Source organism: Cryptotermes secundus, unplaced genomic scaffold, assembly GCF_002891405.2.
Source record: "Cryptotermes secundus unplaced genomic scaffold, Csec_1.0 scaffold15, whole genome shotgun sequence".
NCBI lineage: Eukaryota > Metazoa > Arthropoda > Insecta > Blattodea > Kalotermitidae > Cryptotermes > Cryptotermes secundus.
The window spans coordinates 554,125-570,086 of NW_019721514.1; the positions used below are offsets into that span (position 1 = coordinate 554,125).

The window sequence follows — 15,962 nt, forward strand, 5'->3', positions numbered from 1 at the left end:
CACAAAGTGTAAGTATGGTAATCTTGTAGGAGGAAGACATAGGTGACTACCGGATAAGTTGACCTCCATGTAATCTGTTGGTGCTGAATGGAAATATATTTTTTATTATTATTTTTGTGTAAAAAATATGTCAACTGAAGGGTGCTGAATCTTGGGTGTTGTGTTATGGATTCTGGTGGATGTTCAGTGGAATTTCAGAAGAACGTATTTGCTCGATTATTAACGTCAGAGAATAATAGAAGTAAGCAACCAGAAGGAAATACAGACTGGTTTCTTGCTTGCCTTATTTTTTGACCTAAATGATGGAGGCAGAACGTTTCTTTGAAACATCAGAAAATTTGTGCATATTACATAGCGACATCCCAGGAGACAGTACTCTTTATGGTTCCTGCCATGAAAACCTCAGACTGAACATTTGAGCTTTCATGTTCGTGGTCCATTGATTGGTATCGCAACTTCCAACATGGCGATGTTTCTGCTTGTCTGCAGGGCTTCAATGCAATGTTTGCCAGTCACCATGGTTCTTCCAGCAGCAATAGTCTGTCTATTTGTGCACAAAGTCACACCACCAGCTTTACCACTACAACAACTACAATGGATGTGGAGCCCACCCATGTCACTCAGGCCAATGAAAATCCAAATACTATTACTACAGTTAGCCAACATGTTATTAACCTTAGTAGCGTAGAGGCAGTGAGTGGTTCATTTGTCGCTGACTGCGTTCCACGGGACAATCTCCCATCTCTAGACAATGGACAAAGTGAGATGAAAGCTGAACGAGTGGGGGAGGAAGTGAAATTTACTACTGGTGCTCTTTCTGATCAGGATAATGATCTTATTAATGTTAAGAATTTCCAAAAAACTGTCAGTTCCGGGGAAACTGTCGAGTCCCGGCAACTGGAGAATCGAGATGCCAACGACGACAGCAGCAAAGTATGGAGTGTGACTCCATTTCTCAACATTCCTAAGTCGCAAGGTGAAGGGATGACAGCAGGTAATGACAAACCTTCCCTTGCGTCTGCCATGAATGCAACAGTCCAGGGTAAAATTGACAGTAACCCACCACCAAGCTTTAATAATCTTTATACTAGCAATAATGTTAAGAATTGTGAATGTTATGCTTCGAAGCTCCTGCTTCACTGTGCAACTCATCAGTACAAGTACTGTAATGCTACAAATGAAGGGCCCGCAACGAATGCCCGGTGGGGAATTCCTCCTGGGCTCGGGCTCCGTGGCGGCGGAGAGAGCTCACTGAACAGTGGTACTTCAAGTTGGGGGACTTCCTCTGGAGGCAACTCGAACAATAACAACAACTCAGGCTCTTCAGCTGGAGGCTGGGGAGGGAACAACCAAGGACAAGGCAACACTGCAGCCGCACAGAACCAGTGGGGAAACAATAACAACAGTGTAAGCAGGAACACAGGGAGTGGAGGTTCTAGTCAGGGGCCCAGCGGACAGCAAAACCCAGGTGAGGATGTGAATTCATGGATAGAACCAAGTTCCACTGATTCTTACCTCCTGGTTATCCCACTGTTAACACTTTGGTACTGATCACATGTTAAGAACAGAATATTCTTTAAAAAAGTAGTTGTGACTCAAAAGTAATACCTGAATTCCTGAATTGTTCATAGGATATAGTGTAATAGGTGTTCATGAAGCAATAATTTGCATATAATTGTATGTATGTACTCAACAGTTTCATATTGTTCTAATCAATATTCTGACTTGACTTCCGGAGGCACCTAGTTTGAACCTCATCTAGATGGCTGTCCCGGTGAGGTTTCGTGTGATTTTTCTCAGTCCCTTCATATATATGCTGGGATAATTATCTTAAATTAGACCACCTCTTCTTCCATCTGCGTGCTTTCCATTTGACACTCTAGTTTGAGGTACTGGCAGTCCATATTAAAAATTAACTGTAGTAAACCCTTCCTAATTCAGATTGATTGGGGAGGTGGCCATCGGGATTAACCAATAATCTGGATTGATGAAGTGAATGATAACCTTGAAAGACAGAAAAAATTTAGAAAACGAATAAATAGATAGTTAAAAAGATGTAAAGTTTTCCCTGCGCTTGACTGATTAAGCACTATACCATGAAGGTGTATGAGTATAGGGGAATGAATGTGTAGATCCACATTTTCTTGACCTCAGCACTAACTGAAAGTGAATGGTCAGCTTCACGCCCCGGCCGCTTTAACCCCGGGGAAGGAGCCCACAGTACCAATGGGATAGGTTGTGTGGACCCCAGAGCTGGTCTGGACGACATGGAGAAGAAAAATTCTTGGGCTTACTGGGACTTGAGCTTCGACCCCTTGGTTGTCTGGCCCATAGCCAGTAGCTATACTGACTATGCTATACCAGCTCCTAATACAGGTAGTGCTGATGAAAACAAATAAAAAATATCACTGCAGCAATTTCTTCGTCTGTCAGAAACTGAAATCCAGGGTCACCTTCATCCAACTTAAGCCAGTGTTCGTTTTTTCTTTGGTGGTTTTGGTCTCTAAAGCTGTCCTCAACACGGTCAGAAAGTTCTCTTGCTCCCAAATCCCACATGTCTTTTTAAAGTATGTACTCAACTGTGAACAGAATTTTTCATATTTCATTCTAGATTAACTGTATCGGGATTAATGAGGGTTTGGTATATGATATTGCTATTCCTCAAGCCAGCACAGTGTATAAAAACTGGTTGTGTTTTGTTACTAGCACTCTCTTGGTGAAACTGTTACTACTGTTGACTCAACACTTGTCATGAATTTGGTTTGTACCCATGCTGTAATCCTGTTTAACATGTATACCATAAATCTAAGTCTTCATTTCAGTTTTGATACTTCTGCCCTAGCAGGAAATATTTCAAGGAATCCAGAATATCTGCAGAGATACATATGGTGAAGCAAATGATGTCCATTACCAGCAAAAATATTATGAAAATTTCAGTAGCCATGCCATGATGCATATTTGTGCTTCCTGCTCTTGGTATGATATGTGAACCACTGCATTCAAATGTGTTTCTGGTCTTCAGTTTTAGCAACAGGTTTTACCTAGAAGTCACTGAGTTTGTGTTATGGTAAAACCCTTTCTTTGGGTAGCAGTGGGTTTGAACACTAAACTAAGGAAAATTTTGTATGGGGGAAATTTATCATTAAGATTACTGATTTGGGATCATTGATATTGGATGTAAATGAGAGAAAACCTTAAGTCAGGACTGTTAAATGGGGGTTCCACTTCATATATCAAATGTACAATGAATAAGGGGCATGTGATGGCATAGTTGGTTGAAGCGCTATGCTACAAGCTGAAAGGTTATGGGATCGAATCCTAAAGAAGTCTTTGGATTTTTCAGTTGACCTAATCTTTTCAGCCGCACTATGGCCTGGGGTTGACACAGCTTCTAACAGAAGTGAGTATGAGGAAATTTTCTGGGTGGTAAAATGGGCGGCCAGTGTGTAAAGCTGGCAACCTTACTGCCATCTATGAGCCTACTGTGTAGAAGATGTAGGGGCCTCAGCCTCTCATACTCCTATGGGCCCTCATGGCCTGTTAACGGGGACAGCTTGACCTTTACCTCTTTACAATGAATAATCTATTATTTGTCTGTTTATTGAACAATTCACCAAAATCATAGTTCTCAGAGCACATTTCAAAACTTGAAAACTTCCAAACATTAGTACTTTAAGAAATGTTGGTTATATTTTATAAGTACATAAACATTGAATGAGGATGTCGGCTGAGGCAGTAATGCTTGACTTGTGTTTGAGAATTTCACCAGGGACAGCAGCTTTTGTAGGTGAGTTTTCAGATCAGTGACAAAAATGATTTGGAACTTTGCAGATGACCCAGATTTGTAAAATATCCGAGGGAATGAACAACATGTTATAAAGAAAATTAATAAGGTGCAGGTTTGGGAGTTTGTTACTGTTGGGAGCAGTGGTCACAGTTCCATAATGCACTGCAAATAGGCTCATTAAAGAGAAGTGCTCTGGGAGGAAGTAGTAACCCAGCCTCCTATCCAGTGGGTACCAGGTGCTCTTTCCCTGGATGTAAAACAGCAGGGGTGTGAAGGTGACCAACTTTGAACTAGTGATGAGGTGAAGAAAATGTGGATCTATACATCCACTCCCCCATACACCTTAATGGCATAGTGCTTGCTTAGTTAAGCACAGGGATGTCTTTGCCTTTTATGTTTATCTGCTATACAAAGTTACACTTTTGTAGGATATGATTGCATAGTCAGGTAGAATGTTACCCATTGTTTTTGGAGGAATCTGTTGCTTCGATCTTCTACGTGACGTGGAACCAACTGGTTTGTCCGGACTTTGGTAATTTTTGCTGTTGTGTAACATTCCAGAGCAGTATGATGATTCAATTAAGAATAAGATAGGAAGGACATGTAGCAAACACGAGAAAACTTAGCAGTGCAGACAAGTTCAGTTATAAGACCTGGAGGTAGAGACAGCACGTGGGTGACCTAGATGTACATGGAACTTGAACTGGTATGCTGGTGCGAACTGAATTTAGCTGCATTAGGATAGAGCCCAGGGGTTCGCATTTGTGAACATTGGGATGAACCTTTCACACTGTGCATTGGTGCTGTTGTGGATATGTCTGCTGCCATTGCTCTGAAACCATTTTCTATTCTTGTTAAACTTTGCACACACACACTTTCAGTTAGTTACTCACTGATCCTGTAATTTACACTGTAGTAGGGCACTATATAATCCAGAGTGTTTGAAGTATCCTTAAATAGATGATGATAATAAACTCTAAGAGAAGTGCTGAATGTATGTGATTGTATTACACAGGTAATAGGGAGATATTTCAGCCTTTTACACACGTGTGAGCCAGTTAGGTCAGCAGACTTACTTGGGTTAGAACTGCCACAGCTGATAAGATGAGCTTGATATTAATCACGTAGTACAGCAGTTCTGTCACTAGATGGCATCAGAGGTGATTTACTGATGTTTAGAAGAAAAAACAGTCTTTCATGCTGTGTGTCATTGTGGTTGTTTGAATGTAATTTGAGGATCTGGTTATTCCATGCAACTGTACTTGTCCTGAAGCAGCTTTGATGTTTTTAGCAGATAGGTCTGTGGTGGGGCTTTTGAGTTAAGGATTAAGGCAAGTAGTGGTAATTATTTCTTACTGAATATGATAGCCTTGCCCTGTCGTTCTAGGAAAGCAAGCATTGTAATTTATGTTAGTATCATTAGTCTCCAGGCACTTTGTTTTATATTTTTATGTGTATTCAGTTGGGATCAGAATGATTGTATAGACTGAGCTGTGTTTATGGGCAAGTGTCGTCTAGATGTAGTTGCAGTGCAGTTTCCCTTCACTGTTTTCTCCAGTGAGGCTCTGGCCTTGAGTTTCACCTGTTGTTTGTTCTGAGGGTTCTGAGGCTCTGTTGCTAGGAGTAAAATGGCTTTGGGTTTTACCAGGTCTGTCCCTGTGGGTGCTGAGGTTTTATCCAGGAGTAAAGTGGCTTTGGGTTTCACCTATTCAGTAAAGTGGAAGGAGGACGTAGGTGCAGGTTCAAGAAAGCCTGAAAGTCTTTCCAACGGTGCATCATTTAAGCATTTGTTTAAATTCTTATCCTTAGGTCTTTGCAGCCTGTATGTAAGGTGTAATTTGGCTTTTGGGAATCAGCCTCATTTTGGTATTTGGACATTCTGGAATGCACTGCAGTTGCTGTCTTCAGCATGAGTCAGGTGGAAGCAGATGTGGCCCAGTAACAGAGGAAGGAATGGTTGGGTGCAGAGCATGGTGCTGTCTGCTGGACCCCGTGTCCGTTGGATGACATGATGCTTTACACCCCTGCCCTTACTCACATGTCAGACTGAGGCCAATTCCTAGTGGATAGCAACATGCTTAGTTTTGTTGCAAGACCTGTAGATTGGGGCTCATCTTCCTCCCATCTCGACTCCTTGAATGTGCTGTCTGGAGTGTATGCCAAACATTGAACAGCTTAAGTATATAATAAATCTTAGCCCTCAAAACTTCAGGTGTGTTTAGATGTTCTTTAATCAGTGATAAGTGTTTTAAAGAAATGTATTTTCTTAAAAATCTGTTTGCCTTTGTTTCTCAAGCTGTGACTGTCTCCCTAATTAAGGGCAACTTTCAGCCCAGTAACTGGATCGAAGCAAGGAAAGGCTCAAAATATTACCCAAGGTGGCAGAAGTCTATCTTTAAAATTTTGTGGGATGGAAAGCAGAGACAAAAGTTAGCAGCTAGAACTTAAAAAACTTGGGAACTTGCCATGTAAGATTCTGTCATGCCCAAAATCTTTTGTGTACATTCTGTAAAGCAGTGATTCTCAGCTTTTTATAATGTATCCCTTTTAAAAATGATTGTAAAGTATTTGAAGTACCTGAAATTTTCAAACAATTTTTTTTCCTGCCATTGCTGCATTTGTGTAAACAATTTGATTGTAATTGTTTGGAAGGAATAGTCTGTAGGCAATGCTTATGAGTGTGCACAGTGTGAACAAAAGCAAAAAATTCAAGACATTTCAGTTGTGTTCATTTAACCAACCCTACAGACTTCTCTCATGGACCACTGGTTGAGAGAAACAGAACTTCTGAAAATTGCCTTAAGATGCAGCAGTTCTTAACCCTTACACTGTTGTGGTCGACATATGTCGATCTCTGAAAAACATGGCGTCCTTGCTGCGATCGACAAAACCCGTATTGCAACTTTAGAGTTTCAGGTTTCTTTTTACCAATCTCATTCAAACTTGGCGGGTGCATAGAGTCATCTATTGGGAATGTAATGAAGCATCATTCAGTTCAATGGCTGCATTCTTCTGCCCTCTAGCTTAAGAAATATAAAAGGTTGCATCTGCACAGCGAGGCACACGCTCCGTGGTCATGTGACACAGGTATTTCACAGGTGTAGTAAAAATGGCTTCATATAGTGCGTGGTGCTCTCTATAATACTTTTAAATAAAGGTGTGGACTTTGGTCAAGATGTGACATAGTGATAAGACTAGGATAGTGAATTATGTACTTTTTTGACCATCTTGGACAACCCTGATTTAAATTGACTTTTCCCCTGTGAAAAATACTGAATAATTCAACATTTTTGCAACTTCTGATGCCTGTTCCCTGTCTGAGGTAAGATTAGTTAACATTTGATCACAAAGTTTCATACTTTGCACTTAAATTATTAAAAAAAGATTTACTTAAAAAATAATTCAGCACAGTGGGTACTGAGAGTTACTTAACATACTAGCAGTGAAAGGGTTAAGAAGACATTACATGTTAATGTGATTAAACAGTGTATGGGAAGGCAGAAGATGTAGGTGTTTGAGCATTAATTTTATTTTGCAATGAAGTGTTTTTTTTGGGGGGGGGGATTATTTAATGTTGCTGTCAGCGTGTAGACTATGCAGCATCAGATGAATATTGAATTTGGAAAGGATGCGGACTGAAGCAATAATGGCAAAATTTAAGGCACTGTCCTGTCATACCTGTAGGGACTGAGTAAAATCATGAAAATTCTCAGTCAGACTAGCGTGAATGCTGTACAAGATTTGAAACTGACACCACCTGAATACAAATCTTAAGCGTTATATCATAACATGAGCTATAAGGCATAAAGATTTTTATTGTGAGATATTTATTATGACTGACAGGCAGTACGAATAAAGGCAGCAACGCACAGTCTGGTCAGCCTCCATCTCAGCAGCCCCCACCATCTCAGGCTACATCCTCGCAGCAACAACAGCAGCAGCAGAATGGCTCAACATCTTGGGCACAGGCAGCTGGCAAGGGACTACCAGCCAATCAACAGCCCAGTACTGCGGGAGCCAACAGCAGCAGCAGCAGCAGCAATAATAACAACAATCCAGGAACTGGAAATAGTGGCAGTTCTGTAGCTGGGGCCTCTGGAGCAAACAGCAGTACTGGGAACAGCTCAACCAAGCAGCAGTTGGAGCAGTTGAACACAATGAGAGAAGCACTTTTTAGTCAAGATGGATGGGGGGGTGTAAGTATATCAGCTGTCAACGAGCCTGTAGCATTCTGTCTGTTGATATTCTTTCATTTCATGAATGAGTTCATGCCATTCAGTTTTGTTGCCTGGAATTCTATCTGTATATTAATCTAGAATTCCTCTTTAATACTGTCTTTAACTTGGAATGTAGCTGTCATGAGATGTTTGAAAATCAATTTCATTAACCTGAATCCATCTTGTTTATTGGCAGTCTTATGTTTCTCCTCTTCCTGGACGTTGCCCATCATCAGAGTTCATTAAAACCTCCATGCTTTGGAAATTTGTTCTGTGTCCATCATTAGGTGAACAGGATTTGAGAGGAAACCTACTCTATAGTGCCCCTTGGTAGAGAATAGTCTCATTGTTGGAGAGTATTTCCAGAGCATAGTGATTTTAATAGTCTTGACATGGATGAAGTCCGTGAAGTAGCTTTCTATGCTTGCAGGAGCACTGCATATCTAGGGCCACTTGAGGCTGGCTTTATGCCACGGATAAACAGAAAGGAAGCTCCCAGGCTCAGTTGCGTCATATTTGCTGTCAATTTGTGTTTGCTTTTCTTTTTAGCAATATGTGAATCAGGATACTGGGTGGGACATTCCAGCCTCTCCGGAACCTGGTGTGAAAGACGGTGTTCCAGTCTGGAAGCCAAATGTGAACAATGGTAAGCAGTTGCATTGCGTCGTACATCATACTGAACTGTGTCATCAGGATTTCAAATTTCTCAACACAGTGGAATTGGCAGCCTTATTTATTCTTTTTTTTTTTTTTTTTGTGGTTANATGCAGGATGAGGGGATAATATATCTGCTGTCTCTCCGAGTTTGTGGTGGGCTTAGCTTTTGGGGGAGTGAATTGGAATTTCAGTCATTTCAACTCTGTGCATGTGTTGTCACAATAATGTGATGTGTGGTTGCTATTTCAAATTAACATATTATGAATTCATGGCCATTGTCCTGCAGACACAGGGGAAACATGTCTTCTGGATCATAACACCATGTAGTATGTTGAAAGTCAGCCGAAATTTCTGAGGAACATACCGTCTATATTCAGCCAAGCAAGAAACGAGTAGGTTGAAGTCAGGGGGCAAGCTGGTTTCTTGCTTGCCTTATTCTTCAACCTGAAGTTGGAATCAGTATGTTTCTCTGAAACATCTCTTGACTTCCACTGGGCTACATGATGTTATGATCCAGAAGATAGAACTCTTCATAACCACCACTGTGAGAACCTCAAATTGTGTGTAAAGGAAACATTTTTAAGCTTTGTGCATTTTGTTGTTTCATAAGATTTCATTGTTAGGTAGGAAATGTTTAGAATTCATGTGATATTTTTGCATTATGACACAATTGTGGAATATATTCAGAAGAATCATTGAATTGTTAAGTCTTGTGCATGTCCAACTTAATTATGAATTATAAGCGTGTCAACTTCAGTCATAACTTTCTTTTTCGTATTGTAGAATGCTCTCTGCTGAGCTTGTTGGTTCTGGAGACATGCTGTAGTCTTAAAATTGAGAGGTATTTGATTTGAATTTTGGTTAAGACACCAGTTGTTGGGAGGAGTCCCCCCCCCCTCATATCACGAAGGGAGTTTTTTTTTTGGGGGGGGGTTCCTTGGTCCATCAAATCAAATTCTTGGATACCTCATTTAAATAACGACCACTTCCAAGAATATGCTCTCCAGTTCATCATATGTACATCCTGCCATTCAGCACTGTATATAGTACTTCTTTTGGCTTATTTTGGACTTCACCCATTGTCTGGTATGTAAAAGACAAAAGACCACGACGTTTCGGAGACTGGATCTGTCTCCGTCTTCAGGTGGATAGGGAAGGATAAACCCACTCAGTTGGGCCTATTAGAAAGAGCTAGTCTCAATCACTGGACCTGAAGACGGAGACAGATCCATTCTCCGAAACGTCATGGTCTTTTGTCTTTTACATACCAGACAGTGGATGAAGTCCAAAACAAGCCAAAAGAAGTACAGTATACACCATCGTCAGAATCCTTTCGAGTCTAACTGTATATAGTCTTAAGACTTTCAGTGAAAATTGTTTTGCGGTTCTGATTTGCAGTCGTATTAGTTCATAAAACAGTTCGCCTTAAATGGATAAGCGTGGTTCGTGTGAGATGAATGAACTGCTGTTGGGAGTTTTGTATACAGTATTTTGGAGTACCTTGTTTTCATTTTAGTTGTGTGTAGAAAATGTGGTTTACTGTGAGGTGAATTCTGTTCTCAGGTACCACCACATGGTTGTGGTTGGTGGTGTTGATGATCTGGAGGTACGTGCTGTCTCCTTTGACCCTGGAAATGGAAGCAGCATGTTCCTCCAAAGCATTCACACTGTTGCCCACAACCACACAATGTAACAACCCGAGAACAGAATTAACGTCAGTAATTAACCACCATGAAAGCCTAAAATCAGTAATGATTTGCTTCATCTAAAAGTCTTTTATTATTTTAATTGTAGGTACAGATTTATGGGAAGCAAATCTCCGTAATGGTGGGCAGCCACCTGCATCACAGACTCAAAAAACGCCATGGGGACATACCCCTACATCTAACATCGGTGGTACATGGGGTGAGGATGACGACGTTGGGGATAGCTCAAATGTGTGGACAGGTGTTCCATCCAGTGCTGGACCAGGGGGAGCGACGGGCCAGTGGGGAGCGAACAGCGCGGGGCCTAGTGGTGGTATGTGGGGAGGTGCGTCTTGTAGGGCTCTGATGGTGGAGTTATTTTTATTATTTTTGTGAACTCTGATTCGTGGTTGGCTTCTATGCTCAGTTATTTGTGGTTGTTGTGTTTGTTCCTGGGGGCCTGTTTAAGTCTGTTGACATCTGTGATATCTAATTCTGGCAACTTCGGGCATTGTGTGTCCCTGTGGTCAGTGGCATACTGTCATGTGGTGCCTCCATTGGTGTTCCTACAAACTCAGTGTATCTGACTAGGGTAGGATGTTAAATTACGTAAAAAATACAAAGTGATAATTGAAAGTAGACCTTTTTTTTTGTGTGTGTTACATGTTGGATGTGAGATTCTTAGATCATTGGTTGTAGGGGGTTCTGTATTCTGGGAAGTGATGCTGAGAAGACTAGTTGGAGGTCACTGATAATTTGGAGGAACATATTGCCGCTGTCTTGTGGGTCACAGCACCAGCAGGCTGAGGGCTTCTTGTTTAGTCTGTCTTCTACCTTGAAGATGAAGTCAGTATTTGAATCCAACATATTTGTAAGCTTCTGCTGGACTAAACAGCTTGTATCCTAGAAAGTTGTACATAAGACATTTACTTGCTATGTGTAATAAGTCTACGCAGAGCAGTGTGTGTTGTCACGTCATTTACGTGGAAAACGGTGGTGGGATTGGGAGGTAGTAGCAGTATAAGCCGTGTTTTAATTACAATGTCAACATTTGTCAGAAGAAGGTACCTGTAGGCTGCTGCTGTTATTCTTATTCTATCAGTTTGTCTTTCCATACCTTTCATATTTGGTGAAATTGTGATTCTGAAGTTTCCATCAAGGGCTATATGTGAAAAAGTGGAACATTGGAAGTGTCCGTATACTGGTGATCTCATTGTACACAAGAATATTCTATAGGCTTGCCTACTCGAAGTATGATAAACCTCAAAGCTGGCTTAAGACAGATTTTATTAAAGAAGATGAGATGGACGGAGCATGTAACTTAGGAGTGAGCAGAAGTACACAAAAGAAATCCTGGAAAACTTGAGCATGGGAGGGCACATTGTACTCGTACCAGAGAGTGTACTCTCAAAGTGCTTGTTGTAGATCCTAGGGTCTTTATCTACTTGTAGAACACAACAACCACAGATAACGATTACAGTTGCAGGCTAATCAGAAGCGGATATTAAGGGTTTGTTCATTGTTCTTAATGACATTTTGTTGAATTGCAAGATTTTGCTGGTGGGGAAAACAGTCTGTAGCATAACTCTTTGCAAAGTGAATATTATTTGTGTGGATATATTTTCCTCATTTTTTTCCTCTTCGTGTGTATTTGTTTTAATATGGCTTGAAATAAATGCCATACAAATATGGACAGTTTGAGAATTTGAGAAAATGAACCAAAATGAAAATTTTGCCTGAAATGTGGATCCTAGCAGAAAGACGTTTCTGAGGTACGCTATGGCCTGGGGTCAGCTCAGCCCAGCCTCTAACAGAAATGAATACCAGGAATCTTCCTGGGTGTAAAGGACAACTGGCGAGCATGTATGGCTGACAGCCTCACAGCCATCTGTGAGCCAGTTGTCTAGAAAGTGTGGGAGCCCTGACATCTCACAACCCTGTAGGCTTCCAGGGCCTGTTGGGTAGCTTTTTTTTTTATCCTAACATGAAGACTGTGCTTAAGACTATTCTTTTGCACTTTTTCTGCCATTGCTGTTTTTTTTTAAATGCATTGCACTTTGAATGTGGTTCCCATCGTCAAGTGAGCCAAACCCGCTTCTGTTAGGTTCCTTGTGGAACTGCTCTCAAAGTGTAAACATTCTGGTGTGAATGTTTTTAAGAGCTTGGATGGTAGAGAAAGTGCAGCAGGGTAGTCACACTTTCGCCAAGAAATTTTGAACTGTGAGGAAGAAAGCTTGTTGTGAAAAATTCATTGTTATTGTAGCCTAAATTATGTAACTTCACCTCATTTCTTTTTTGCAATATTTGCCAAGAGTTACTTTAAAAAGTTCAGATGAAGACTCCTTCCATCACTGCATTTGACGACCTCTTTTTTTCACAGGGTATCTATCATATGTGGTCCTTCATGGTAGAATACTTTTTTTTTGCCAGAACAAAATTTACTTGCTGGAATGTAAACTATGTTAATTGCATTGTGCTCCAGTTTTACAATTAGGTGCTGACATCTGGTTCCTGGGATGGTATGGAAACCATTGTTTTTTCATGTATTTTTTGGTATTGTGTGGGACCATGGTGAGCAGACACACTTATCTGTTGGTGCAGAAAGAAAGCTGAATTGTGGAAATATCTTCGTATTCATCAGTATTCCTACTTTTTTTTTTTCTCCATATCTCCACAGAAGGGAAAATGACAAATTTGAATAGCAGAAGATATCTTGTATAGACATGTGATATTAGCATTCCTATGCAGAAAAATCTCCACTCTAGTTTCAGAATCTAGTCTTGTTTTTGTGGTGGTACATAACATGTATGGTGTCCACATATACTTGAAGTTCCCTGTGACCTTCAGAACACAGTTCTTGTGGTTTGGGTCACATACAGAAAGCTTTATTTCTGTGCTAAAATGGTATGTGTTCGCAATGTCATAGATTGTAATCTGCTATTTAGAACTACCAGATCACAGCCTAAGTCATCTTGAAGCAAACATGAAAATACATCACTCCATAATCTACTTCATAGACACATTTCATTAGTATTGCTATTATAAAATATCTGAAGGATAATAATTATAAAACCTTCAGCTTCAAGTCTTAGTAGATGTACCAACTGTCAGCATGGTAACATGCTTTGCTTATGGATGAGAATATGGGGAAAGAAACACTTTGGCTCAGGCTTTTGTGTGTAGCAGCGAAATCAATTTTTCTGGGAATTGTTTCTTCAACTGGAACATCTTTTGTCTTTGCCATATTTTTCCATGATATGCCATTTGGGAGAAACAAGGCAGGATGCATGGACAGATGGACATTTGGCCGTTATATTGTCACAATTTAGGGGTGACTATAGATGGTGTTTTGGATTGGATCGTGAATTTATTGACCGTGTTAACACACGACTCATAATTACACTTTACAGATCACTGACACAAACTAGTGTCCTCAGACTATTACAATCTTCACTAGCTGTTTCCTGGCAATGGATTTTAATATTGGTACTGTTAACAGTCTTATTGAATCGCACACTCCAGATACCACACATAAAGTTTCTCACAGTTGCTCTCTTGCAACTGATTCTTTTCTTCAGAGACTTCTGTACGGAACTCTTGTCCACTAATTGAGCTGCCCCAGTTTTCTTCAAGATAACCCCTCGGCATGAGCCACTCAGACAGCACAACCCCTCTATTATTGTAGAGGTGTGTTTACTGCACCAATGTATAGTAGACCACAGGAAATGCTGTTCTGAAGTTGCAGGCATTACATAGCTGTTTTACAGAGTCACCGCTTAGTAACCGGTCTATACACTATAGTATGTGCGGATAAGTAGCTTTAGTGCAAGGTCTTGTATGTTACAGGATAGTAAGTAGGCCAGTGTGGCACAGTTTGTACAGCAGTATTTTCTGTGTTGCAGTAGTTCATTACATAGCCATGTTTGCTGTAATCTTTACTGATATTTGGAGCAGGTATTTTTCCACCCTCTATAACCACTTATGCTCTTAAGAATAGTACACAGTGCTATTGCTCACTCATTGCAGTCACAGCATCATTTGGCCTCTTGTCACCAAGCTAGGAGTTCATTGACTGACTGAACACAGAAGAATCCACTGACTGATTCATGGACTTTATGGCCACTGTGCGGACACTTCCACTCTTTGGGAGTGTTTGCAGGAGTCCTTGCATAACCTTAGCCATTGGTGTCGGCTGAGTAGTCTCCAGAATGCAGCAAAAGGCACAAAGAGTATGGTCTTCATATTTCAGTGAGATCAGTGGCGCAAGCCTCACATTCCCCTCTCTCCCTCAGCAATCAGCTTCCGTGCTACTGTGTGAACTCAACCAATACAATATGAGTATACTTGCCTTTTAACTGAAAAGTACTATCTTCTTGTATGCTACATGTCCTGTCTATCTCATCCTCCAAGACTTCATCATTCTAATTATACTTGGTGAAAAGTATAAGTTACGAAGCTCCTCATGCAGTTTTCTCCAGGCTTGTGTCACCTTATCCCTCTTCTGTCCAGATATTCTCAAAAACCCTCAGTCTGTGTTGCTTCCTTAAAGTCAGAGAACAAGTATCACACACATACAGATTCACAGGCAAAACTATAGTTCTGTATATTCTGATTTTTATGTTTTTATACAGCATATGAGAAGGCGAAATGTTCTGGACGAATGTTATGAAACATTACCCGAATTCAGTCTCCTCTTAATTTCATCCTGATTCAAGTTTTGATTTGTTACTGTTATTCCCCCAAAAATTGAACTGTGCCACATTTTCAGACTGTTGGAGGGTGCGTTCCTGCAGTTTGTTCGATTGGAGTCACTTGGGATCTTGTTTTCTTATGACACTTGTTGATATGTGTATTCTTCTGTTGCATTGGTAGCTGGAAAGAAAGACAATGATTGGAGTGCTGGTGGTGGTGGTGGTGGTGGCGGTGGCGGCGGTGGTGGTGGCGGCAGCGGAGGTGGAGCAGGTGGAGCAGGGTCGAATTGGGGTGATCCCCGTGATCCACGCAGTGATCCTCGCGGAATGGACCCACGTGATCCTAGAGATCCTCGCAATGTTGGAGCAATTGATCCTCGTGATCTGCGAGGAGATCCACGTGATGCTAGAAGTGGTATGATGGATCCACGAGATCATATGCGCGGTGTGCTAGATCCAATGCGTGGAGATGTTGGTATGCGTGATCCACGAGACATTCGAGGGATTGGAGACATACGCGGAGGGGATCCAATGCTACGAGGAGACCCACGGGGTATCAGTGGCCGCCTGAATGGCGGGAGTGATGCAGGAATGTGGGGCCAGCCACCCCAGCCTCCACATCATCATGGACCACACCACCAACAGAGCCAACCCCCTGGCAAGATGGTTGGGCCTGGTGGAGTTTCTGGCAGTGGTGAGTACATTTGTAAGGTGTACAAGGAAAGGCAGATGGACACGAAATTGAGGGATTCACCAAATAGGGGTTGTGCAAAATTACACAAAACTGTTCCATCTCCCCTCAAGAAACAGTGAATCTAGTTAAAATAAATTTCTTTATTTAAGTAGTTTAGAAACCACTTTTGCACAAATAAAGACAGTTACATAATCAAAATTCACCAAGTATGGAAGAGCAGTGTTTGGCTGT

The 15,962-nt window shown here is 41.1% G+C and overlaps 1 protein-coding gene across 1 annotated transcript in view; it reads left to right on the top strand.

Annotated features, from left to right (window-relative positions):
• Positions 1-15,962, top strand: part of LOC111875402 (protein Gawky) — a 76,870-nt gene that overhangs the window by 23,220 nt on the left and 37,688 nt on the right. Inside the window, exons 7-12 of the mRNA XM_023871628.2 lie at positions 490-1,468; positions 7,631-7,983; positions 8,554-8,650; positions 10,456-10,620; positions 12,223-12,247; positions 15,295-15,731. Coding sequence (XP_023727396.1) covers positions 490-1,468; positions 7,631-7,983; positions 8,554-8,650; positions 10,456-10,620; positions 12,223-12,247; positions 15,295-15,731 — 2,056 coding nt within the window. The remainder of the gene's footprint in view (positions 1-489; positions 1,469-7,630; positions 7,984-8,553; positions 8,651-10,455; positions 10,621-12,222; positions 12,248-15,294; positions 15,732-15,962) is intronic.